This window comes from Danio rerio, chromosome 8 (genome assembly GCF_049306965.1).
Source record: "Danio rerio strain Tuebingen ecotype United States chromosome 8, GRCz12tu, whole genome shotgun sequence".
Lineage (NCBI taxonomy): Eukaryota > Metazoa > Chordata > Actinopteri > Cypriniformes > Danionidae > Danio > Danio rerio.
In genome coordinates, this window is record NC_133183.1 from 10,529,389 (window position 1) to 10,555,574 (window position 26,186).

Sequence of the window (26,186 nt, forward strand, 5' to 3'; positions counted from 1 at the left end):
GAGTGAGTTGGCACGCATACCGGAAGTTGATTAGTGTGAAGTGCAGTCAGAGTGCACCAGAAGTTTTGACAGATTCCTGCAGGCCTTTCCGCGAATATTTCTCATTTTACTTCAAATTAAGTAAGTTCTAATAGAGTTATATATAATATTTATCTTCAGTCATATTCAGACTGTTAATTACGGACACGGTTAATATTGTGTTTACCTCAAACATCATAGCGGATTTGCTGATGTGACGTTAGTGGTTCAGAAACATGTTATGGTCTTGAGTTTGTTTACGTTTTCCCACTTATTTGTACGTATATTTTTCAAACATATACTTTATATTTATATATTTATTATGGTATGTTTAATTTGGTGTAATCTATAACAACTCTAAGCTAAAATAATGTATCTTTAACGTTATTTCATTCATTCGTTGCTAACAATTGATACGAGCTCTCGATTAATTTTATATTACGTTATTTAAATATAAGTCAGCTGTGAGAGCAGAGATTTTATTCTTTCTTTTTTAGGTTATCTATTACTATGATGTTTATGATGTTTTTTCCTGAATGATGGTCCATTGTGTGCTTTCTATGAACCACATGCTCTGATTTACTAACTTGCCAACGTTACACCTATTCGTTTCTCGTTGTAAATGACACGTATTTGTTATCGATCATGTCCGATAATCTGTAAAGGCCTCGTTTTTGTGACTAAGGGTTCTCTGTAGTGTACATAAGATGGTGCTGTTGTACTAGAGGACTTGAGTGACTACATTTTTAACATGATAAGATGTAAAAGGAATGAGTGGGGTTTGCCTCAAGGCTTTTTGTTGACATTTGGTACAATATGAAGAGTTCAGATGCAAAAACCTGAATTTCTTTCAAGCTCATTTGTGTAGCTTCAGTAATTTCACTTTTATGACAAAGAATATGTTACTTTCATTACCTTGCAAAAAAGGTAAAAACAACTTATTAACAAATATAAGAGGCTGAGAAAAACAGTCATTGTAGAAGAAAATTCCAGATGACACTTATGAGTTTTTGCATCTAAACTCTTCGTATATGTTTAGGAATCATATGCTTTGTTTAATTATGCTTACAGGGTCATATTTATATTTATAATGCTTATACTGACCACTATTGATTGTCTTTGTACAGACTTCCAGGTAGCCGTCATGAGTCTTCAATGGACGGCTGTGGCGACATTTCTATATGCTGAGGTGTTTGCTGTACTGCTACTGTGTGTCCCGTTCATCTCCCCAAAACGGTGGGTTTTGCAACACATGCTGAGTTAAAAGTCCTAAGTTTATGGTATTGTAGTAATCCTAAAAGGATAGTTCACCCAAAGTTAAAATGTACACCCTATTTACTCACCCTAAAGTGGTTTCTTTCTTATGCTGAACACAATATAAGATATTTTGAAGAAAGCTGAAAACCAGTAAGAGTGACACAGTGGCTCAGTGATTAGCACTGCCACCTCACAGCAAGAAGGCTGCTGGTTCGAGTCCACTGAGCTAGTTGGCATGTCTATGTGGAGTTTGCATGTTCTCCCTGTGTTTGTGTGGGTTTCCCTCAGTCTAAAGACACGCGGTATATGTGAATTGAATAAGCTATATAGGCCGTAGTGTATGAGTGTGAATGTGAGAGTGCATGCATGTTTCCCAGTACTTGGTTTTAGCTGGAAGGGCATCCGCTGTGTAAAACATATGCTGGATAAGTTGGCGGTTCATTCTGCTGTGGCGACTCCTGATGAATAAAGGGACTAAGCCAAAGGGGAATGAATGAATGAATAAATGAAAACCAGTAACTCTTTACTTCCATTGTAAGAAACTAAGGCTATAAGTGAATTACAGGTTTCCAACATTTTTAAAAATATCTTCTTTTGTGTTTCAAACTCGTAAAGGGTGAGTAGATGATGATGGGGTTTGAATAATTAGTAGAATTGTCCCTTTAATAATGCCTTGGAGTCATTGGAAATTACTGTAATTTCACCTCTGATCAATTTCTGATCTTTCACAAGACTTTTCTTCAGAACAAGGCTCTTTCCAGGAAACATTTAAACTCTTTCCAGTATTAAATGTGTCCATTTGTTGTGTAATGTTGCTGTGTTAAAGCGATCAAACATTAATAACGCTGAGTTTGGATGTTTTGATTCCAGGATAATTACATTTTGAGGAGCTCTTTTATTCCACGAAAATAGGGTCAAATAAGAGCCTTGTGAGAAAATAATTTCTTAATTTAACGGAATTCGCATGAGCCTCCCACCTATTTAGCTTGGTAAACAACATGTTCCTTGGAAACTCAGAGAAAAACCTCTTGAAGATGCTTGTTTGGTATTTTTTTTCCATTTTGTGCGAAATGTAAACCTTATTATGTTCTGTGGACTAGTTGAGAAAGATTATCATTATCTTTTGTGCCCTTTTGCCCTTATTTTTATTAAGATGTTATCTCTGCTGTTGTCTTTGTAGATGGAGCAAATTTTTCAAGTCCCGGCTGGTCACTGCCATTACGAGTTATGGAAACACTGCATTCATTGTCATCATTTGTATTCTTGTCTTTCTGCTCATAGGTGAGATTGAAATCTGAACTTTTCCATTAAACAGTCTTCAGAAGTCAGTGTTGATCATGAAGAAGATGTTAAATTAAAAATACCACTCGCACCATTCTCATTTGCTACTACTAAATTGCGAAAGTGGGTCATTTAGAAATGATTGCTGCGCTGATTTCATAACATACTCATTGGCATATGACTATCTGTATGTACATAGCCAATTTATTGCACTATCTAGTATTAAGCAACTTGGCAGAGAAGGTTAGTTACAAGAGATCAACAAATTGCTTGTTTTAAAATGTTTTTTTCCACAGGTAGGATGAATTGCATTGATAAGAAGTCACAGTAATGATATTTATAATAATACAAAATATTTTGTATTCAAGCACATGTTATTGAACTTTCTTTTTAATCAAAGGATCATTAAAAAAATGTGTTGAATTTTCCTCAAAGATATTAAGCATCAGTGTGGTTTTATTTCTGTTTTATTACATTTTTCAATTTTGCTCTATTTGATTTTTATTTTGTTCTAAGCATAAAAATAATTAAATATCTACACTCACCGGCCACTTTATTAGGTACACCCTACTAGTACTGGGTTAAACCCCGAATGCCTTCAGAACTGCTTTAATCATTTGTGGGATAGATTCAACAAGGTACTGGAAATATTCCTCAGAGATTTTGTTCCATATTGACATGATAGCATAACACAGTTTCTGCTGACTGCACATCTATACAAGGCAGGATGGATTCATGCTTTCTTGTTGTTGATGCTGACCCTACCATTTGAATGTCGCTGCAGAAATCGATTCTCATCAGACCAGTCCACGTTTTTCCAATCTGCTATCGTTCAATCTTCTATTGTTCAATCTTCTATTGCCCCCTTAGAAAGAATTTGCCCCCCCCCCCCAGTTTTCATAAAGGATTGTTCACTCAAAACTGAAAATTCTTTCTGTCATTAATAACTAACCCTCCTGTCATTCCAACCTTCAGAACACACATTTAGATATTGTATAATATGAAATAGCAATTCAACTATGAAATATGTGAGCTAGGCCTATAGTCCAGAGATCTGGTCCCCGCGTCAGGTCAGGTGCGCCCGTATAAACATGCACACGGCGATGGAGGCGCACTGAACTCACACAGGAGAAAACTGGACTAGTGGATGACATGAGGCTAGCAGCCTAATTCATTACATACATTTGTGCAGGTGGTATCGTTCATTTCAAGTCTTTTGAGTCGTTCATCACGGAAAGGCAGAAGCCAATCATATGCGTTTAGAGGCGGAAAAAGAATTGATCCGCTCATCTCTCGAGTCCTCTATCGGGTCCGAGTCATTCGTTCATCACGGGCTAATCATTTGAGTTTAGAGCCGGAAAAAGAATTGAATTGAAAGGTGAACTAATTATCATGGCTCCTATCGACTCATACTGTGTAGATTGGTTAAGATTATATGTGACTGTCAGTGTAACGTGAACAAACCACTGACATTTGAAGACATGAAGAGGTGAGCTGAGCAAAGAGACAAAAATACCTTCATAGACAAAAGAGCAGGTAAACACTGAAAGATTATTTTCTCCTTCTTATAGTGTTCTATTTATGACTTATTTGTCATGTGATCAACCTTTTGGGCTAGTTGTAGATGTGTTTGGAACCAATAACATTTTAATAATATTTTGGCAAATTTAACCAAGTTAACGAAATGACTTGAAAAAAATTCATTCATCTCGATGAACGAGACTCAAAGATCCGAGTCAGTAAAATGATCCGAAATACCCATCAATAATTGTGACATCCATAAAACATGTAATTTATGTTGTTTTGCTGTGGTTGAGCTCGATTTCTGAATGAAAATGCAAACTAAAGTGTGTTACTGCCTCTACAGATGCATTTAGAGAAGTGAGAAAATACAGCGTGGCAGAGAAAGTGGATCTGAGCAACAATCCTGTGGCCATCGAGCACATCCACATGAAGCTGTTCAGAGCCCAGAGGAACGAATACATCGCTGGCTTTGCTCTGCTTCTGTGTTTGTGAGTTTTTTTTTTTTTTTCTTCCCATCTCTCAGTCATTTTCTGTAGCTCTCACTCCCTGAGGACACTTTTATTTCTGTATTTTACCCTCCTCAACATGTCTGTCTTTGGCACTGTTCTGAACGTGATCGGTTACACGATTTGATTTCTCTTTAGCTGTTGGCTCCAAGCAAATTTTCTGGACCAAGCTTGTAAACAGAATAGATCACAGCCACGACTCTGAGAACAGGGTCATGGAGTTTTGCACGTTCCGTTCCAAAGAAGTGCTTTTGAAAGAAGATGAGCAAGTTGATTTAATCGTGTCATATTGCAGCGCATCCTAAAATTACCAGCCAACTGGCTAATAACGTATTTAGGTCATAGACGGAGCCCCATTTTTTTATATGGGTCAAATTAATCTGTAAATATAAGACTAATTTTTATTGTGTTTTAAGCATTGAAATAACGTGTAAAATTTCTTCCAAACATGCAGGTTGTTAGACGTTCATTCAGTGTAACAGAATTAGTTATCCTTTCTGAAATTATTAAATAATTCTCATCATTCTAACTTCTGTAAGATCATTGAGGTGTGCTGAAGACCAGTCAAGTGGTTTAATGTCCATGTATTTATCCAAAAGCAAAGATTTAGAGCTAAGAACTGGCAAAAAGTCAATTGAACAAGCATTTAAGTTGTCTGAATAATATACTGTGACACTTTAGGCCCAATCCCAATTCTATTTTTGTACCCCTACCCCTTCCCCTTGGCCCTTGAAACATCGTGTGAAGGGGAAGGGCTTCAAAATTTACCCGTAAGAAATGGGACACCACTACAACACCTGCACACGTCATCATGTGTCATCGCAATCACTTGCTTCATATGAGATCGATAATCGAGTTGCGTTATTTTGGGTATTTATCTAAGGCATACTGTATATCATGTTAATTAATTGTGGCAATAAGATCGTATTGTAACTGTACTGTGCATTTACAACCTGGCCATATTCTTCTATGTAAATACACGAGAAACAACATAAACATTATAGCAGATGCTGTAAAAAGTTCATTCCCAGCAACTAGACTTTTCTGACAGAGTATTCGAGTGTTATCGAGTGTCAGTATGTTGTGGGACTGCTGTACAGGAGCTATTATTAGATATAGGAGTTTTATTTAATATAGGAGTTTTTATTTTAGCATTTTTGTTTTGAAGCATTACAGTAAAACACGAACGCGGTTATGAATGTATTAAAACATATGTTTGTTTGTTGTAGAAATTCATAATAATGTCTAAAAATAGTAATCCGTGCATCTCCTGACTTCGGGTGCAGCTATGCTACCGTTGTAGATGGTGTATTGAGAAATTTTCTTACCCCTTCGGTTTCGAGGGCTATCTAGCCCTTTCCCTTAGCCTTAAGCCTTTAAGCTAAAGAGAATTGGAAATATGCATAACACATTTTTTGGCATATAAACGATTGTTATTTAATAAAGTTTAGTGGATGTTTTTCAGGCCTGTAGCCAGCCTGTTGAAAGGGGTGGTTCTTTTTTCTCAAAAAGTGGACAATTTTGTAATTATTTGCCTTATTTTCTAATTAATTATGAGATTTGAATTCTGAATTTAGATGACAATTTAAAGACTATTTTTATCTGGATTAGCTTATTCTTAGCTGAATTATCATAAACATACTTTTTAATGTACCAAAAATATTTCCTAAATATTTAGAATAAAGAAATATGACAGATATTTTTAAAATACAAATTTATTAAATCATATATAATTAGAAAAAAAAGTATTAAATTACAAACTGTAGCCTATTACAATTTATTAGACAAATAACAAACTGGCTAGCACATTCAGGTTTCCTTGGTAAGAATTTGACCATTTGAATAATAAATATATTCATAACCTATTATTATTATTATTATTATTATTATTATTAATTTAGAGCTTAACAACCTTTCTAGCCTCTCTTGTAAAAGTGCTTCACACTTTTTTATTGGTCTTGTTTTCTTTCAAGAATAAAGTCCAGGATATATCGAATAAAATTTACTTGCCAATAGAGAATTTCTTTTCTCTATTTAATGCTTATGTCAGATGTTTTTTTGCACAGCTGGATGTTGAACTCTTAAAAAAAATAAGGATTTACATTAATCAATACTGATCAACTAAAGTCACACCAGGATTACGCTTGGCCTTTAAGCCTTTTTTGATGGGGTATTATTACTGTTTATGATGGCAGAGCAGTCAAAATAGGACAAATGAGCTCATGAATGGGACAAATTCTGAACCGTTGTCAGTGAGGGATGGGTCTTCCGAACCACCTGAACCCCCTCTGGCAACGGGCCTGTTCTTTTAGGACACATTTTAGTTGATTAAAAATGCATTAATATTAGTATTAATATTGGAAAAAATAGGATGTATTAAATGTATTATTATTAATTCTTCAACATTTTTGTTTTTGACTTATTTCCTCACAGTTGTACTCTTAATTTTAAGCGGGATGGTGTAAAATGTATTTCCCTGGTTGTAAAATGGTTTCAGTAGGTTTAGTTCTCAAGTTGCATTATACTTTTCTGTCACTATAGCATTGCTGACATCATCTGTCAATCAGATCAGACCACCCACCCTGTCAAGGACATAAAGGACAAGTGATGTACTTGAAAGTTTTATCTATGATGTTCAGTTCAAGTTTTATCAATGTAAATGATGTATGTGATATGATGTGATATGACAGTGTGTTGGTCACATTATGATAAGGATGATGATATGCACTTAAAGGGATAGTTCACCCAAAAAATGAATTCTACCATAATTTACTCACCCTTTCTTTTGTTAACCTATGTGATTTTCTCACAAAAATACAAAAGATATTTTGAAATATGTTGGTAGCTGACAACCATTAATTTATACTGTATTTTTTTGACCATTTTGGTTGCTTATGCCCCCAAAATTTAATCAATGCGATCTCATAATATATTTGGGAGCATTTGTACGACAACCAACATATAATGGTTGTAGTGCGACCTGTTAAGACTTTTTCTAAAAACGTGCTGAGTTACTTTTCCCTGCCGCTGTATTGGTTCATATTAGCTGTCAATCATTCAAGTCTTTCCGCTGTCAGGTGACAGGGAGCTTTTGTTACCGCGGGAAACGCAATCGGCTGAAGAGTGAAAAGTACACAGATTTGCAAACCCCACCTAAAGTTACAAATAACGGCGCCGATGACAGCGATCATGACATGTGGTGAATGTTGATCCGTCAGCCGAGATCATTCGTGTTTTCGGAGAAGGTGACCGAATCTTGATGTGTTGCATTCACTGCATGTTCAGCAATAATGTCCGCTAAATGTAAAATTTAACACTGTACATCATCGACAGAGAAGCTCGCCTTTACTAAGTTTAAACTGAAACTGCGGCTCATGACAATAGTATTACTCCGGTGGTCATCGCGAGAATCCTGCTCTGTCTCGCTTACATGGGTCGGCTGACTCGCCTGCTTTATTCAACAAACACAGAGAAATGTGAATCAGCGCACGAGACTGAGCATTTAAAATGACACTAACCCAAACCAAAACTTTTAAAGAGTGGCAGAAGTGAGGCTTTTCTTCCTTTCTTTTGCCCTTTCTTTCTTGAGATGTATTTTATTATTTAGTTACTAACTAAAAAAAACAGTTTTGCAGCTTTCAGCCTTGAACTGAATAATTTATTATAATATTTTGTTTGTTTTGTAGCAGAAATATTATTTATTATATTGACATACATATAAAAACAATAGTGTAAATAAATGTTTTTTTACTGCAATGCTTCATTTTAGTTTGATGCATACCATAAATTTATTTTTCATAAAGTAACAGACTTTTACTTGTCGGTTTAGTCCCTTTATTAATCCGGGGTTGCCACAGCGAAATGAACCGCCAACTTATCCTGCAAGTTTTTACGCAGCGGATGCCCTTCAAGCCGCAACCCATCTCTGGGAAACATCCACACACATTCATACACTCATACAATACAGATAATTTAGCCTACCCAATTCACCTGCACTGCATGTCTTTGGACTGTGGGGGAAACCGGAGCTCCCGGAGGAAACCCGCCCGAATGCAGGGAGAACATGCAAACTCCACACAGAAATGCCAACTGAGCCGAGGCTCGAACCAGTGACCTTCTTGCTGTGAGGCGACAGCACTACCTACTGCGCCACTGCATTGCCGTAACACTTTTTTTTTAGCAGATAACTCTCATTCAAGCACATTCATGGCAACATGATAATGAGAAATGCAACTCATTGTTAGTATTATTGTCATCATCATCATCATTAATATTTAATAATTATTAGACATACATTTTGGTATTGTTGCACACAAAGATCAATAAGTCATCAGAGAATTAGTAAGATAGTTGTTTCTTGTTTTTGTTAGTCCTAATTGATGTTGTTTTCAAATGCAATTAATACCTTAAAATACAATTTGCAATGGTGCTCATTTATTTTTGGCGGGCGCTCCTATATTTTTACTGCTGCTCCTAAATATTTTTGGTGCTCCTAAATATTTTAAGTTGGGGGCAACGATGCTACCATGTAAAAAAGTTAATTTCGAGCCCTGTATTATGGAAGTCGATGAGTGCTAGCAACAGAAGAAAGAAACTCATAAAGATTGCATGAAGGAGAATAAATGATTAGCTAATTTAGATTTTTGCGTGAACTAACCCTTATAAGGGAAAGTCAACTACTTTTATTTGGAAATGTGATCCACGTAATTGTTACCAAAGAGAAATCAAATTATATCTAGAACAGTCATAAAAGTAAAAGTTTTTTTTTCTTCCGTTTTAAAATTTGACAACTTAAAAGTATGTAAATCAAGGTGATATGCTCTTAACAGCTCATGTATGTCCATTAATCACTAGAGTTATGCTGCTGTTTAGTAACACTGTCTGACATTGGTTTCAGGAAATGAAATATATATTATTTTATTAGATTAGATTATATTGGACTCAATTTAACTCCCCAGAGTGCAAATATAATTTTTTTACATTATTTACAATATTACAGACAAGGGTAGTATTCAATATTACAGAATCAGGTTGTATTTTGCATTTGAATAAGGTGTGTCGATAGCTACCAAGGTTATACAAGCATGATAAGATATAATATACAGATTTTTATAATGCTTTATAATTTATGATGCTTTTCTTTCAACCAACAGGTCCAGATAGCTCAGTTTGTACTTTACTATATTGCTTTCATAATTTAAACACTCATGTGGTTAGATGTGTTGAACAGACGAAAATGACCACCTACATTCCGCCTACTGACATAACCAGAGATCTGTATGGGACATGTTGTCATAGAGCATACCAAAGCAAGGCCAAAATCCAAAAATAGCTGTGCTGTTACAAAACGCACAGATTGTGATTGAATAGCTGAATAGTTGTCAATGACATTCACTTTCTTTCCTGTTCACTACTAAGCTACATTACAATGTTCATTCAGTAGTATTTGTGTGGGCATGCTGAATGGATCCTTTTCACTAGACTGCTATAATGCATTTAACAGACTTAAATACTTGATAGTGTTTAATCTATTAATAATAAAAAATATGTACTTTTATATGCATTTATATATGTGTTATGTCATCTTTGCATTAAATTACATAATAGAATTACAGCTTATGCAAGGTGTTTCTAATGCAGTGTCTATGAGCTAAATTTGATGTTGTTCTCTTTTCTGGCTGCTGTTATCAGTCTCACACAATTATTGTCTTTTTTCTGATAACACTATTGATGAGTTTTTCTTTTATTATTTGAGCAACTAGGATTGCAAAAAAAAAAAAAATTGTGGTACTCCTCCATTCACCGCGCTCTAAGTTTACCAACTATGATGACTTCCGGTGCTGAGAAACCCAGAAAAGTGAAAAATTTATTTATTTTTTTATTAAAAAGCCCAAACTGTTAAATTCAACTGGAATCCTTATTTTAGTCTGTAACAATTTTGACCTAAACGCCAATGTATATATAAGTATTTTTAAAAAAAGTTTACAGTTTTTTTTTTTTTAAATTGTGCTCAATCTGATAGTGAGTATGCACACAAACACTCAACATATGCGCAGTATAAATGTACAGTTGAAGTCAGAATTATTAGCCCCCTGTTTATTTTTTCCCCCTATTTCTGTTTAACAGAGAGAAGATTTCTTCAACACATTTCTAAACATAATAATTTTAATAACTCATTTCTAATAACTGATTTATTTTATCTTTGCCATGATGACCGTAAATAATATTTTACTAGATATTTTTCAAGACAAGGCTAGTTATTGTATAAGGATGGTTTGTTCTGTAGACAGCGGTAAAAAAAATTTGCTTAAAGGGGCTAATAATTTTGTCATTAAAATGATGTAAAAAAAAAATAAAAACTGCTTTTATTCTTGCTGAAATAAAACAAATAAGACTTTCTTCAGAAGAAAAAAATATTATCAGACACACTGTGAAAATTTTCTTGCTCTGTTAAACATAATTTGGTAAATATAAAAAAAATAAATAAAAATTCAAAGGGGGGCTAATAATTCTTACTTCAACTGTACATGCTTTTTTGGGGTTCAGTTAATAGCTTTACACAAGCGCTGTTTTCTGTTTGTTTTTTCATTCAGTAGATGTTGTTTTTCCAGATAGCACGGTTTAGTGTTGACACCTAATATTGGCACTAACTCATTAGTTTATTCACATTTAAAAGGGAAACTGCTGAGCCATTAATGTTTGGTTTCCCTAATATAATCGCCAGTTAGGTCACTAATTTCACCAATTAATCTTGCATCCAGAGCTTGTTAGAGACAGTGGCTGTATTTATAATCCTGAAGTGTGAATGCGTTGTATACGTGTGGAGTGAACAGAGAGCAGAAATTGTCACCATATTACAGTAGACATGGAAAGAATCTTACATTAAGCCAGTTGGGGGTCCCCCACCACTGTTTCCATTCACAAACCCATCCATGGGTGCTTAAAACCCTGCGGCCTGATTGGTCGGTTTGTTGTTGTGCTTCGTACGCAACGTTTGAGAGTCTCCCGACTCTGCATAGTTTTTCCTTACAGGGGTTTCACCATATTTTCTTTGAATGGCATGTTATTTATATCCTGCCGGATGACTACTACATCCATTAGCGATACTACTTCCCTTGACTGCTGGGCTTGAGTGTCGTTTTTGTAATCACACGGACAGCTGCAGGACATGTGATCAAGCAACTGGTGATGGGGATTATATTTAGCCTGTGTTCATGGCATTCTTGCTGGCCAAAAGGCCATGACTCCTGTTACAAAAAGGACCTCTTCCACCTTGGCAGTAAACGTCAAGATGCCACAAAGGTGACTGAAGCAGCGCGTGACAGTTTGACATGTGCTATTGGCGTTTAAGATGAAGCAGTCACCACATGTCTGCAATGTACATTGGAAATCCTTGTTCTGTGCCTAATGCAAGAAGGCAATGGCAAACACTGGGAAAGTAATTGGTTTGTCAGAGAATCTATTTTGAATTAAGTCTGTTTGTCTTTTTCCACTGGCACTTCTCAAAATTTATTGGATTTATATTTTAATCTGGGGGAAAGTGGTGCAGATTTAAGATTTAATTTTAGATGTCTGTATATCGGCTGTCATGATATCTATTTTTTATTGTACGATATATTGCACCAAGATATATTGCTATAAATGGTATTATTGTCATTTTAATGCCTTTTTATGCCACTCAATATATATATATATATAATGCCAGAATGACAATATAATCCAAAGAACACATCGCATTTTATTCTTAAGAATATTTCATAATTATAATAATTTTAACAACTGAACTATTAGGCATTGGAAGCAGAATGTGAAAAAGTAACAGAGGCTGCAATATCTGCTATCAGATCTATTTTCATTTGTCAGGTACCTACATGAAAATATACTTCATATTTTTTAACCATACAGCTACTGACACCTCCAATAGAGATAGAGATGATGCTCAATCAGCTAAAATGTTGCAAGAATTGTTTTTTGTGTATGGGCGATTTATATTGCATCACCAAAAAGGATTGAGGTCATGTCCATGTGTTGTGCGATAAGTCGGTATATTGATTAATGTGACAGGCCTAATTTGTATGCTTTTCGTTATACAAAATTAATCTTGTTTTAATGGTGTTTATGATTGAATCAGATTTGATCTTATTTGCATTATTTAACGTTTCAAATGCTTGGAAAAAAGTAATAATCTGCACTTAAATATGATTAAGCATTCATGACACACTTTTTTTATTACACTGTTTTATAATTTGGTTTAAATCTCATAAAGACTATCAAGTAGGGTCATATTTCACCTGAAAAAAAGATTAGTGATTAGTTACTCCAATATATTATATTAGTGATTAGTTACTGCAGTTTTTAGAACCGTTTTGTAGCGTTATTTTGATGCACTTTAAAAAATGCATTGGGTTGTTGTAACCCAACCTTGGTTCAAATATGGAAAAAAAACATTCCATTGGATTAAAAAATGCAATTTAAATAAAATTTGTGCAATTCAATTTAAAGTTTCTATGAACCGAAAGCTGCAATTGTTATTTTCGCATTGTGATGGTTTCTAGAGAAACCGAATTTTAAATGAGAAACCAGTAAGCGTGGCTTGTTTTTTTCTATCGTGGGCTGAATGAATGTAGTAAATTAGGCATTTCATTCAGAAAGATCGGGAAAGGGGCTTTAGAAGAGTTTTTGCAACTTAACAGACTCCTCCTGCTCACAATTCCTGTTTGCTGTCAAAACTGACAGTGGAGGGGCGTGGTTAAGTATGTTAGCCCCGCCCAATACCTCAAAATCACATATTCATATATTTTTTCTTAAGGGGCCATAAAACCCCTCGTTTCAGCAGGGTGTTTTCACACCTCTACTTTGGAAAAAGTCAGAAAAGTGGGCGTGTCCAGCTCTGTTTAGGGGGCAGTGTCGGAGGAACTAAAGTGGGATGGTGTGGGAGTGTCTATTTGGGCACGCGGGAGTTTCAGTCAAAATACACACACATGAGAAAGTGATGGTGTTTAACCTACATGGACATCTGTAGTCGAATTATTTGGCAAATTATTAAATGTTGGACTTTAACTGCAGTTTGGCTCTTTCATTCAGGGAATTCATTCATGCCCCTCGCGACAAACAAGATATTTGATTCGAGGATCTGCTCTTAGCGTGTATTTTTTATGCAATGTTTAATACCGCACGGCGAATGAGAGAAAAAAAAAACTCTGCATTTCCCGGAAACTTAGATGCACACGGCAGGTAGCGTCAGAAAGCCGCGTGTGTTATTCCGGTCACAAAATGCGGTGCTATGTTTGCACTCAGTGCAATAGTTAACTTAATTCGATACGAACAAACTGAATAAACAAAGAGCACTGGTCGCTCACTTACCAAATCTGTAGAGACAGGACAATCACCAGCAACTAGAGCCGCGTCTTTATGAAGAGGAGACTAACGTTACAAGCGAATCCGGATCTCAGCGTTTGCAGATGAGAACAGCTCTCAGGTAAACAATGTTCCTCCTTAGACACGTAAGTTATTGTTGTCGAGCGTCGCGTACACTGTTAATCCACACGTGATCCAGCTGAGCTCTCACAGAGAGAAAATGAAAACGAAACTTAACGGCAGCAAACTATAAAAGCAACACTTCACGCTTGTTTTGCCAACACAACGTGGCGTCTCTGTGGCGTAAACACCATGACACTAATGAATATTAATGAAGTTGCACAATAGAGCACGCTGATTGGTTTGAACCAAGCCTTACTCATGCATTAATGCAACACACTGTAAGACGTAATAAGACACACTCTGGCTCAGATGTCCAGTCTGCACGGTTGAATACACGCTATTATGTCATGACCGTGACGCAGCTTCAAAAATTCGTTTCAAACAGGAAGTACGAATTTGCTTGAAATAACGCAAAAACAACCAATTTACACTTTTTAGTGAAATATAGGTTTCCTAATAGTGTTTTTAGCAGTGTGGGACACATATACGACTGTCAACAGCTCAAACACATGTGTTTTGGTGTTTCGTGACCCTTTAATGGTGCAGTATGTTTGACACCCAGTGGTTAAACTAGGTATTGCATTCTTGGTTCAAAACAAGCGCAGGTTACCTGTTTAACGATATCAACAGCGAGACTATTGAGCCTGTGTTCTAAATAAAAGCAATGACACACGATAGAAGGAATATTTTCTGTAATAAAAGGAGTTTTCGTTTTAACCAACATCTTGAATTGACATATTAGAAATGGCCTCTATTTATCACAGGTAAACAACATGATAAACAGATCGACTCGTGTACACCTCATGTGCTTTATTCAGTATTAAATGTTAATAATGCGAGTTTGTATGTCATTTTCCTTGCTATTTATAGCCATACTACTAAAAGCAGCAGCATATAGTTCACCTCAGATCTTAAAAAATAAAATAAACCGTCTGAAATCGAACTTCAGAACTGTGAAATACTGCAAACCAACACATATCAGTGATTCAGCATGTACATTATTAAATGTTAAAGAGGTTTAATATGTATTAATTAGATTATAAACCTTACCATTTTGTGAGTAAGTGCATATTCTGTGCTTCTGAATGGTTGTATTTAAATTTCTGTCGTGTTTCGTCTGGTGCAAACAGCCAAATTGCTTATCACTGCAAATCTCCTCACGCAGTGTGTTATTAGGACACGCGGTTACAATGTAACCTGCTAACCTAATGTTTACGTTCGTAATATTTATTTGCTAATTGATTAACTCATGTAGAACTAAATCTGCGTCTCATTTCGGAGTCTGCTACTGTCCATCGGAGGTCGCATTTCGGTCACGGATGCATGCTTTGAGAGCCTTTCTAACTGAATGAATGGTATATGTGGTTTTCCAGCAAGGCAACCCAGAGTGCTGTAGTGCATATGGGTAAACTAGCAATGAGCGGGTTAAAAAAACCGGCATGGAACGCACATTTTCAGAGCATAATATCTGACTTGAGCATTGTTTTTTTAAATAAACAAGAATGTTCACATGACATGTTTCATCAATATCTGCAAACATATTATGGTATTTTTATGTTTTAAAAGAGTAAAAACAAAACTTACATACAGCACCTTTAATGACATGCAGAGATGAAATGATCTCCACAAAACTGCCAATGTGAGCTAACAAAATTATATGGTTAGTTTTTATTTCTTAGGGACTTAAAAAGCAAATGGACCCAGTGTTGCTTTAGCACTATTTTACCCAACTTCTGTCTCTCTTTATGTACATTACAAATATTCTTTTGTACATATAAGTTCATGTTTATTCAAATCTGTTCACTCTGATAAATGTTTTTGATTGTAAACATGTATGTAGTTTATCAGCACTTGTAAATTGAACAAATCAATGTGTTTTAGTAACCTCAGATGACCTTGTCACCTCATGCAAAACGTTTGACCAGCATGTGGGCATCTCTTGCATGTATGCAAGTTGTGGCTGCCCATGGTTAAGCCTATCTGCATCTTGCTCATGACAACTTTTACAAAACCTTGAACCCTTGTACACATGTGGACAAGTAAAGGTGATGCATGCCGTCTTTAGCCTCTGTTTAAGAACACACGGTTCGGATGTCATCAGTCTGCATTGCTCAGCTTATATGGGTTTATGAAATTGTAGTTCTTATAGACTGATTATGTTAATGAGAAAAGTCTGAAGATATAGACTGGCTATAGGCTGGTGTAAGCCATGTGATATTTGCATATGGTCAAGTGGTAGTTACTCATTTGTTTATGCTCATTTCATGCTGTCTGCTGGTGGTGATTAATACACAGATCTATGCTTCCTAGAATTGTCACACATGCTTCTGGAGTGATGCTGTGTAACACAGTCTCTGATTTCAGACTGGATCATTTAGAGAGATATTATTGCTGCAGTCTATTTAGACTGGCTAGTATCCTCAGGTCGGTCCCCCTAATTGATTTGCATGCAGAAATGAGTTGCATATTATTCATATGAAGGTATGTCGATAGCAGAAATACTCTTTCTCTGAAATCTACAGTGCATTTATGTTAAGTATCTTTATGTCTGTCTTAGGGGCAGTTGTGGCCTAATGGTTAGTAAGTTGGACTGGTAACCCAAAGTTTGCTTGTTCGATTCCTTGTCCTGGTAGGAATTAAAGATTGGGATAGTTAATGAAATGTACTCTCTCAATCTTTGATACCCAGCTAAAATTCCCAGCAATAGCTTCCCAGTGCTTCGGGTGTATGCTCACTGTGTTTGTTTTTTTGTGTGCTCACTCCTCACTCCATATGTGTGTGTGTGCACTTGGATGGGTTAAAAGCAGAGGAACAATTTTGATTATGGATAAAACCATACTTGATGAGGCTTACTTCACTTTCACTTACGTTTATGTGTTTGTACAGGTTTAGCTATATTTGTGAGGGCTCAATTGTCCTCATTAATATAGTGAATTATCAAAATAACCCATCGGTCCTCATTACAGCTTCCCACTAATTAAAAATACTTATAAATAGTTTTTTTTAAAAACTTTTTTATTAGTGTGAGAGTTGGGTTTAGGGTTAGGGATAGGTTTAGGCAATAAACAGTATCATTAACCTGGTATAAAAACAATGGACGTCTATTTAATGTCCTCACTAAAATGTGTGTGCGTGTGTGTGTGTGCATGCCTTCTGTTTCAGACCTTTACTTTGACATTTCCTTGAGCGAGAATGATGTCGACTGAAACTTTGTTTAAAGGCCTGTTCACACTGGGACGTTTTTTGCTTGCGTTGCCCGTCAACTTGTAATGCCTCGTGACTCAATAAATGGCGGCAATGTGATTGTGCATACAATTGCGCAAAACGCCAGGCTTAAAGGCGGCATTTTTAAAGAAACGGCTCATGCTCGTTTTTTTGTTTTGCATCAAAACCTTCTCCAATTAGATTGGCACTTTTGTTCATGTGCACGAAGCTGCTGAAGTTACAGTAAACAGCACTTGGAGGCACTCAAGCGCAGAACTGTCAATGCGAGCACACATTGATGAAGATGCCCAATTGTGCCAAACTAGATGACTAGATGATGAAGATGGGGGCATTTTGCCAAAACTAATTTTGAAATTATCCTTATTAAAATTTTCAAATAATAATAATAAAAAAAAATAAAAAATTATACCACCCCTTTACCTCCATTGACCATTTGATTGATCCGTTGCAGCTTGATATTACTGCATTTGCTCGGTTAGTCACATGTTCAAAATGAAGAGACATGGAGCGCAAAATAGAAAACGAAAAAAAAAGACAAACAATGTCTTAAAATGAAAACTGCTATGACAAACTGTATAATAAGAGATTGGTAAGCTTAACCCAAAGTATTTTGCTATACTTTTAATCAACTTCTAATGTTTTTTAAGCCATATCTTTAATGTTTTGTCCAGGCAGGGGTACAGTGACACACGGCCACAACTGGACTGCGTCCCAAATCACATACTTCTATAATTACTAGTTTATATACTTAATTATAACGATTCTTAACCCTGTTAAAACTGATACATGAACAAATGGTCAGAATATTCACATTTTTTGGAACTAAAATGTTTATTAATCCTTCAAGATCCATTTTTATACCATATACATGTTTTTATATTTTTTATTATGCATCATATTGATACATCAGGCCTTTTGGTAACTTTGTTTGCTCAAAACTATTTTAATTTTACTTGCAAAAAAGGCATGTCAAAGTGCTATGATCATTTGATGTGGAAAATTTAATTGAGAAGCTATTTGGGTTGGGATGAGATGTAATTCTTTGTGACTTAACAAGCCTAATGTAATTATACTTTTACTACTTTATGCTACTTCAGTTGTGTTCAGAACTGCGAAATGTTTTTGTTTGAAGCATGTTGATGAGGAAAAAATATCCTTAATATATTGATGAAAATATTTTGTCACTCTCATTCATTCATTCATTTTCTTGTCGGCTTAGTCCCTTTTTTAATCCGGGGTTGCCACAGCGGAATGAACCGCCAACTTATCCAGCAAGTTTTTACGCAGCTGATGCCCTTCCAGCCGCAACCTATCTCTGGGAAGCATCCACACACATTTATTCACACAAACACTCATACACTACGGACAATTTAGCCTACCCAGTTCACCTGTACCGCATGTCTTTGGACTGTGGGGGAAACCGGAACACCCGGAGGAAACCTACGCGAAGGCAAACATGCAAACTCCACACAGAAACGCCAAATGAGCTGAGGCTCGAACCAGAGACCTTCTTGTTGTGAGGCGACAGCACTACCTACTGCGCAAAACTTGAACCCTCTTACCCCTCAGTATATGTGCAGTTGTGCCCCTGCGTGGAGCTGCTTATGCACTGGTGAACAATAATCATTTCTTCATCGCTAGAGCTGGAGCTGCTACTTGAACCATCCATTTTTGTTCGAATCCAGTAGCTTTAACAACAAGCGTGACAACTTTGTCTTCTTCTTCTGTTACAAGTGGGTGGCAGAAGCTTAAAATTGTGTAGCACCATCTAATGTCAAAGAGTGATTTTGCATACTGTTCTGCTCGACGCCAGTAGAAATTGCTTGGGTTTGAATCCGGAAAAACGCTGACGATTAACGCAAACGAAAAGCATCCCGATGTGTACAAGCCTTAACACCACTCCTATAAAGGGTACACTTGGTACCCTTTGGCAGTGGAGACACAAGCTTGATAAAGGTGACCCGTACCTTACCTGACCAATCTGAACCGAACCACTGAGTGAAATCGAGGCATTAGCAAAGCAACACAAAAAGCTTCTTTGGAATTAAATTGAATGTTGTCATTTAGAATATATATTTATTATAACTATTAAAATGACACTGGTCTATATATCTTATTTATTTCTACACATTTGATAGAAAGTGTAGAAAAAAAAAGTATGGTCATCAGACCACAGAATCTGAGCCATCATTCATGATGACTGGAGCACAAACAGTGTGGAACGAGATGCACAATTAAGTTAAGTGTATACAGCAGATTAAGGGTTTCATTCTAATCATAATATAGACTTCTACCTTTGCTAACACCACTTGTTATTCCAAAATAAGTGTCAGTATAATGCAAGATCGCAGCATAGGCTCTGCTGCGGTGAGCCGTAACGATCAGATGCACACTAACTGTTTAGTAAATGCACTTGTGTCTGATGAGTTCATGTTATTTTTCATCCTCCAGGCTGTTGAGACGTCTGGCCACACTGCTGTCTCAGCAGGCTACACTGATGGCCTCTCATGAAGCCTTCCAAAAGCAGGCGGAGGGAGCAAATGATGCCGCCAAGAAATACATGGAGGAAAATGAGAAACTGCAGGAGGTGAGAGAGTTGTGCATGACAGTGTCGGTCCGATATTAAAGCTTTTTTTCAGGACTCCAGGGGCTTCTAAGAAATGGTAACCTGGAACCTGGTTAATGACCAATGGTGTAATTTATAGGAAATGTTGACGGGCCAACTACAGTGGTGACTCTGATGAAAGGGATACTAAAGGTGCTCCAAATGTCTTTATGGTTTAACCTTTTGATCTTGCTTAGAATATTAACCAAACAAAAAAAAAAAAAAAACAGAACAAACTTGCTTGTTTTGGATGAAAGTGGTGTTTTTTTTTTTTTTTTTTAACTCTTTCAAATATTATACCCAAATGGAATCTGTGCACACACAAATCTGCAGATTGTATTATTTTTTTTCCTAAAATAGCATTACACTGCACATCACAGATATGATGCACTTGTTGGAAAAATATTAAATAAGAACCCAGTCCTGGAGACTCATTTTAAGCGGATTTTCTTTTTTTTTAAGACGTGTTGGTTGTTTTGCAGTCAAACAGTGTCTTCAAGAAGTCTTATAGTCTGCAAGTCCAAAGCAAGTCTTAGAAACAAGTTTGATTTGAGAGAAAGCTGTCCTGTCTATAAAAGGTTTTTAGGAGGGGCTGTGTATAAAAAAACGGGCATTACAATTTCAAGTTGAACCAAAATCTTGTTTTACGGTCTTGAATAGATTCTAAGGTTTCACTTGCCCTGACCAGCTTGAAAGTATCACCCAAAAACAAAGGCACAGTCGTTGAGACCCTGTCTTAGCGTTTGCATCACGTTGACTCAGGAAAGTGCTCAACATCACCAGTGCTCAGGAAGAAAAAGGTTAACGCCCTGGCTACTAGAGTTTTGAATGAAATTATAGAATTAAAAACCAAAGAATATGACTTTTCAGTTTATATATATACACACACACACACACACACACACACACACACACACACACACACACACACACACACACACACACACACACACACACACACACACACACAGTTGCTAAAATAGTCCAGTCTGTTGACATTATCGGGGGACAATGTGGACCTTAATCTTTTGAATGATGTGAGCTGAGAGTGCAATGCAATCTCACAGCAATTCATAACTTTTTGATTTATTGGCTTTGGACAATGATGTTTTGGCACACACATACACACAAAGCGCGCAGGACAGGGCAGCCGGAGCGACTCCCTTGAGATTTAACACGCATGACCGCGTTCATCAAAGTTGCTTAAACTAAGCATTCTGAAGTATGGCTGTCTTTCACAAGGATTCTGACACAGCAATGCGAAGCAGACGCTTTACAAAAGTTGCGTTTTAAGGGAGGAAACGTGTCAAACCCAGTAAACATTAGAGGGCGCATGCTGATAGGCAGAGGAATGCGCTGTCTTTGACAGCTCGCGACTTCATCTGGCACTTTCTGAGTACATTTACATAAAGCACCAATACTCCGATTTTAATATGATTAAAATAATACTCTTATTAAGAGTCTACCATGTAAACAGCGATTTTTGATTACCTTAAAGGACCACCGAGTCACGAAATGAGAGGTTTTTTCTTTCCGTTTGCCAAGTGGTATCAAATTCCATTTAAAACAAGTCGAAAGTTAAAAATGAAACTTACGAAATTGCATGAAACTCTGGAGGAAACACTTGATAGCCTGGTGATGCAACATTAACTGTTTTATACTGAAAGTTTCCTTAAAAAAGTGCTTCCTTGGTCTTATCCATATTTCTTTGCATGTTGAACACACATCGACCACAACAGGAAATAAAAAAAAAAGACTGCAACCGCGTTAATTGCATAAATTTTTTTAACGCGTTTAATATTTCAAATTAAGCGCATGCGTGTTGTTGAAGGCAAATTTGGTCTGAAAGGAATTCCAAACAGTGCTGTTAGATGGTTTGGAGTGATATTAAAAGTTTTTCTCCAAAAATATCAAATATTTTAGACCAGTCTGTCAATCTTGGACCAAAACATATGCATGTGATTTGCTGGGAATTGCTGACACCTATCTGGGTGTCCATCGTAATTTCTATCCATGCATTTAGGATAGGACTCTGTTTTGACGGTCATATTTTGGTAGTACTCTTTTTAACATTCACCAACAAAATCTCATTTTAACCATTTCGTTTTCTAATACACACTTCTCCATTTTAAAAGCTCAACAACCTTTTGCGGCAAATCACAGATGTGTTTGGTCTTATCCATTGTGATGAATAACTGTTTGGACTCTTTTATTTTTAAAATCATATTTATACCCTTGTGAAGCTATTTGAACAATGACCTGTTCATACCAGGTGTACATTGCAATGGAAAATACCTAAAAGATATTTTCCTATTTATTGTTGCATACACAAATTTAACCAAAATATCCGTGTTTTTTGATGAACTGTGCTGTTTGCAATTGTTTGTTCCCAATAAATGCAAGATACATTCTTTTTTGTTAATATTTTGAGCAAAAGATCAAAAGGCTAAACAACAATACATTATTCATATATTTATGAAGGGTGCCAATATTAGTAAAGGGCCCTGAAGTAAACATCCACCCAAAACTGACTGTTCTGTCATTTATTTATCTGACTAACACAAAAGATGAAGTTGGTAAGCTGATCTAGTTCTCCAGCCAAGAGCGTGAGAATGAATAAACTAATCATTTGTGGATGAATTGTGCCTTCAGTGACTGGTGACTTGTTTGTGTAGATGGTGTTATGTCATAGTTTCTTATGTGTCAGTTTGGTTTGTTAGGTGTTCTCCATCTTTCAGTCCTCAGGGAAATGTTGCTCATCAACATCAGTGTATTATAAATGTTGACCTCTAGAGGGCAGAGTTTAACAATATGACCAGAAACAGGTTTGCAGACTATATTTGGAAGCATCCAAAATGAGCACTCACCTACTTGCAAAATGCTTGTCAGATAGTTAGTTAAGATTAAATGATGGCTTTCTGGCTATTATTATTATTATTATTATTATTATTATTGTTGTTGTTGTTGTTGTTGTTGTTGTTGTTGTTGTTGTTGTTGTTATCATCACTATTATTAGAACATTATCATCATTTCTATTACTATACTATTATTGCTAGTAGAAGTAGTGGTAGTAGTATTTTTAGTAGTACTGTAGTATTTTTTCATGTTGGTAAGAAATATAAATAGCTATTAAATGGCAAAAATAATCATCTGTTTTATTCAATCTAAAATAGCATAGAAATATATTTGTAATATAAAACATAATATAGGAAAAGTTAGGATTATATTGATTGATATAAAATTAAAATAATACAAATAAATGAAACAAGCATTATAATAATGATACAAAGTATTTTTGCAATGCTAAAATAACACTGATATGTTTTAAATTTTAAGATACTACTTTTTTCTATCATGCTAAACTTAATTTTTTTATTATTATTACTTTTTAATGTCTCATGATGCTTCAGAAAACGGTCTACTATGATGATTAGGCGATCAAGCATTGTTTTCTGATAATTATCGATATAAAAGGCTTTATTGTGCCTTTTTAATGCATCAGTGATGGGAAAAGGTATTAATTTCTTTAATAAAATACTGACCCAAACGTCATGATTGTAAAAATGTATGCTTGTTTATGTGTTAATGGTTATTGTAGAGTTTCTAGAAATATAACAAATAATTATATGTAGATTTTTCTGGAAGTGGATAGGAATTAGAGGTGTTTGAGACTAGCTGACTAAACACTGCTAATGCTGCTTACTGATCAATTTATATTTTTATAGCTTGTTTAACAAGGGCTACATTACAAATTACACATCTCTAGTAGAAATAGATAAAGTATTGCAAATTAGAAAATGTAAAGGTAGAAAGCAAAATGTTTGTTCTAAAAATAAACGTTTCTACACTGCCTGACAAAAGTCTCGTCGTCGATCCCAGTTGTAAAAGCAACAAATAATAACTTGACTTGTTTGTTGAACATTTGGAAAAGTGTCTGAAGGTAGATTTTTCTGATGAACCATCTGTTGAACTGCATTCCAATCATCACAAATACTGCAGAAGACCTACTGGAACTCACATGGACCCAAGATTGTCACCAAAATCAGTCAAGTTTGGTAAAGGAAAAATCATGGTTTAGGGTTACATTCAGTATGTGCTCATACAAGAGATCTGCAAAGTTGATGGCAACATCAGCAGCCTGAGACATCAAGACATTTGTGCTGCCCATTACATTACAAACCACATGAGAGGGCAAATTCTTTAGCAGGATAGCGCTCCTTCTCATACTTCAGCCTCCACATCAAGATTCCTGAAAGGAAAGAAGGTCAAGGTGCAGCCTAGTCACCAGACATGAACATTATTGAGCATGTCTGGGGTAAGATGGAGAAGGCATTGAAGATGGATCCAAAGAATCTTGATGAACTCTGGAAGTCATGCAAGAACACTTTCTTTGCCATTCCAGATGACTTTATTAATAAGTTATTTGAGTCTTTGCAGAGATGTATGGATGCAGTCCTCCAAGCTCATGGGAGTCAGACACAATATTAATTCTTTCTCCACTTCACCAAGATTTTATATTCTATACTAAACTTTATTTATGTTAAGTGACTAGACTCGCTAAGCAAAGTCAGGCCTTACTGTCCTAATTAAATATTTAAAAATCAAGGCATGATTATATTTTATTTAGACAAGACTTTTGCCAGGTATGTAGCTATACTTCTAACATTGAGTTTCATAATTAACAAAGAGGACATCTGAAATAGGGCAAGTAACCAAAAGGGTGGAGTTTAGAGATTTTGGTTTAGTTGAGGTTTGGTTTGTAACTGCCAGGTTATAGTTTATTGACTATCTTTCGATGTTGTGCCCTTAAGGGAACTAAACCTATTTGTGTCTGATGGACTTCCAGGGAAATTCAAGGGAATTGCCAGTCACATCTGTTAGATAATCTGATAGTGTAAATGGGAACTATAGTTCTGTAGATCAGTTCCACATTAACAGGTCTCTTTAAATCCAGTGAAAGAAGAAAGTTCTGAGTGTTCCGTTTGATTTCAATAATGCTATATGACGTTCAGACTGGAGATTACAGCACACTATATGAGAAAAGCTGATGACATTTGTCTGCTCATCACAGACTTGACATCATACAGTTCAGTCACGGCTGTGTTTTAATGATTAGTTATTATTGCACTGGATTGAAATTTCTCAAGCACCAGTCTGTGATCCCTAAGTGGAGTTTTTTTTTACATTTCATCAAATGATTCTTGTTAGAAATAAAACAACAGCTCTAATTTGTATTTATTTAGTAGTGCATTTGTCATAATTGTTTATTTATTTAATTTAAATGCACAGCATTAAATACTTTTTATTTCAGTTTTATTATTAGTAATTCTACTACATCAGCTTTTTTCAGATTTCAGTGCAGCGTTATCAATTTGTTTGCTGGTTTTAAGTACATTTCTCATCTAATATTTCACCTTAATATTTGCTTAAGTTGTAATTGACCTTCTGTCTCATATTGACATTCTGAATTGCCATCGATCTGCTTTTCCTTGCATATAATTATCTGCGCTGACAAACCTCTCCTTTAATATACCTTTATTGATCCTTCAAACCAAAAGAGAAAAGTCTGTAAGCACTGATTATCATGAAAACAATGCACTGCACTTCTATTTCAAATACACATAGACATCACCTTTATGGATAGGACACTGTGTGACACAATGTGCATGCTATACTCCTTAACTTTTCTAATTTGGATTGTAATGTGGTAATAATGTCACCTTTTGTAAAGATACTTTAGTTTGATAATTATTGTGAAAAGTGCTATATTAATAAACATTATTGAATTTTGAATATTTCTTTTAAATGTACAGTTGAAGTCAGAAGTATTAGCCCTCATGAATTATTAGCGCCCTGTATATTTTCATTTCTAAACATAATAGTTTCAATAACTAATTTCTAATAACTGTTTTTTAAAATCTTTTACATGATGACAATACATACTATTTTACTAGATATTGTGATGACTTTATTATTAAGTTATTTGAGTCATTACCGAGATGTATGGATGCAGTCCTCCAAGCTCATGGGAGTCATACACAATATTCATTCTTTTTCCACTGCAGCATGACTTTATATTCTATACTGTACATGATTTCTCTTTAGTGACAAGACTTTTGTCTAAGCAAATTCAGACCTTACTGTCCTAATTGAATAATTAAAAATCAAGGCATGGTCATATTTTATTCTGCTAAAATAAGCGCCATCTATAGGTCTTTGCCTTTCATGTAATCCACTTCTGAAGTGAAAACAATACATTTCTGATCAATAAGCTACCCCAGGCAGATAGC

At 35.7% G+C, this 26,186-nt stretch overlaps 1 protein-coding gene across 1 annotated transcript in view; it reads left to right on the top strand.

Moving 5' to 3' along the window:
* The first annotated feature begins 32 nt into the window (after positions 1-32).
* bcap31 (B cell receptor associated protein 31) overlaps positions 33-26,186 on the top strand; it is a 55,752-nt gene continuing 29,598 nt past the window's right edge. The window contains 5 exon segments of the mRNA NM_200092.1: positions 33-120; positions 1,146-1,254; positions 2,456-2,556; positions 4,424-4,568; positions 19,743-19,878. Coding sequence (NP_956386.1) covers positions 1,163-1,254; positions 2,456-2,556; positions 4,424-4,568; positions 19,743-19,878 — 474 coding nt within the window. The 5' untranslated portion in view covers positions 33-120; positions 1,146-1,162.